Source organism: Aptenodytes forsteri, unplaced genomic scaffold (genome assembly GCF_000699145.1).
Source record: "Aptenodytes forsteri isolate BGI_AS27 unplaced genomic scaffold, ASM69914v1 Scaffold3, whole genome shotgun sequence".
In the NCBI taxonomy this organism is placed as follows: Eukaryota; Metazoa; Chordata; class Aves; order Sphenisciformes; family Spheniscidae; genus Aptenodytes; species Aptenodytes forsteri.
This window is the reverse complement of record NW_008795283.1, coordinates 81,738-84,072: the sequence shown is the minus strand read 5'-3', so window position 1 is coordinate 84,072 and position 2,335 is coordinate 81,738. Positions and strand designations below refer to the sequence as shown.

The 2,335-nt window shown below is 36.7% G+C and overlaps 1 protein-coding gene across 6 annotated transcripts in view; it reads right to left on the bottom strand.

Annotated features, from left to right (window-relative positions):
* The window catches only part of NUMB (NUMB, endocytic adaptor protein), a 38,238-nt gene extending 36,276 nt beyond the window's left edge, over nucleotides 1-1,962 (bottom strand). For all 6 annotated transcript variants that reach the window (XM_009279257.2, XM_009279258.2, XM_009279256.2 and 3 more), the window contains exon 1: nucleotides 1,836-1,962. In XM_009279257.2, the coding sequence (XP_009277532.1) occupies nucleotides 1,836-1,961 (126 nt within the window). In that variant the 5' untranslated portion in view covers nucleotide 1,962. The remainder of the gene's footprint in view (nucleotides 1-1,835) is intronic.
* Between the last annotated feature and the right edge of the window lie 373 nt (nucleotides 1,963-2,335).

Below are 2,335 nucleotides of genomic sequence, written 5' to 3'. Positions count from 1 at the left end.
CAACCTGATCTAGTTGAAGATGTCCCTGCCCACAGCAGGGGGGTTGGACTAGATGACCTTTAGAGGTCCCTTCCAACCCAAACTATTCTATGATTCTAAATCAATATATGTATGTAAAGATGCGTTTACTTCAGAGTATTTTTTCCAATGAAATTAATTCAGTGAATCCCAATATAAAGCCAGCGAATAAGGGTAAACAAGTGCCATTATGACAAGATGCAAAGACTTGTCCATTTCTACGCCTCTTCAGCACAGAATAGCCCAAAACCTTTTTTGACTTTGGGTACGTGTGCCCAGAATAGATGAATGCTTCATTTAAATACAGGAAGCATTTGTCATAAGTGCAAGTCCTGACAGAGTTAAAAAAAGTCAGTCTTTAAACAGCAAGAAGTAGTTCACACCCGTTGTGTTCCATAAAGGATTGAAAAAGTTGGGGTAAAACTAAATGTCTAGAAATTGAGCATTTTGCTTTTCAACCTGTGTAATGGCTAAATTATTAAAAAATAATGATCCTTAAGCTAACAGATCTGTTCTCTCCTAGACAGTGTTAAAATTTAAGTTTGAGCTTCCACAGAGCAGTTACTCACTTTCAAAGCTCTGGCAAAACACCATCTCAGTTTAGTATTGGATTACAGTTCCTTCCTTCTAGCAGAAAACTAACACAAGACAAATAAGCAAGCAACCATAACTAACTAGACACGTATACACTTGAGTATATGTAAAAGTACAGATAAGCAACTATAGTAGGATAAAGTAGGGCATGAACCTAGCGTGAAAGTTCTCAAATTTATTGTATATCTGCACATACCCACAGCTTTACAAAACATGTAACAGCCAGTTTCAAGAGTTCCACCTAGCAACATTGTCTGTTTAACTATTGGACAGAATTACTTTAAGTATAATATAGATAAAAACTAATAAGGGGTCCTTAGGTGTCAGAACCGTAGACTGTTTTCCTTGTGCATAGATATTTAATCCATTAGCTTTCCGTAAGTGTCATCTGCTTACAATCTACTGTAGAGTTAGTGTGCTTTGAGGAAGAAAGCTTTTGGTTACAAGGGGAGCATATGCAACAAGACACCTTAAATTTCATATTTATTTTTATTATGACATTTCTTAAGTATTAATATTAAATATTATTCTAAAATAATAAAATAATATTGTTTCTTAAATAAAGGGGAAGGAGAAATGGTGACACAAGAGAAAATACCTATTTATAATACTCTGATAATCTGGAATGAGTTCTCAGAATTTAAAAAGGTAATTGCAGTTTCACATGCATTAATAGTCTGTAATATACACACACACAAAATTGTAGCACAGAAGACACTCTCAGAAGTTAGCAAGTGCTTATAACATCAAGCACTAGAAGGAAACTCAGGTGTTACTTTGCAATGTTTTCAATTATCAAAAGGGAGGAAGGATTCCTTTCCAAGCACAACCCACCACTTACCTTACAAGTCAAACTGTAACCGTAACTCCACTTTTAACAGAGAGAACCGAGTACCTTTCCATGCAATCCAAGAGGTCTATCATTTCTGCTCTTCCAGAAAAATGAAGACAAATATTATATTACTCCTCTGCCTAGCTACATGATCTATTTCAACTAGATAATAATGTAGGATATCTCAGACAGTGATTTTCCAAGGCATTTGTTACATGAGTCATCTGGCTTTAACAAAAAAGCCACATCCTTTGCAATGAGAGCTGACTGTAAAATAGGTCAGTGTGTAATGAAGCATGCCGCTGGCTTATGCTTGCCAAAAACACCCCCAAATAATAATTCATGGCGAGAGTACCTCATGGATATCCAAAAGAAAGGCAGAAACTCTTACCTTAACAGGAAAGCTACACTTGCCAGTACGAACGCCTTCTTCATCAGTCTGCCACTGATGAGGCCTACTAGCCTCCGGGACATAGACATCTTTCTTTCTCCTAAAGCTTTGTCGTAATTTATTCATTTCTCAGATTTTCACGTCCTAGAAGAAGAAAAAAAGAATATTGCCAATAGGCATCAAAACGCACATTTAGCCACTTTGGGTCAACTACTACCATAACAAATGTCCCTGCGAAAAATCTGAGCTTCTGCAAATATGAATGGACATCCCTGCAAAAGGAAAATATTTTTGGACATAGATTCAGAGAAAGATAGATATTCACTTCAAAGGGGAAAACTCAAATCCACATTACTTGTTTAATATCTTTCCACCGCAACTGAAGCATTAGACCCAGGGATAACTATTACTCTGAGCATAAGGTTACCTAAAATAGCTGACAGAGAAGCTCTGAAGAGTGATGCGCAAGAAATCCTGCCTCCATGAATCTAAACACCTAC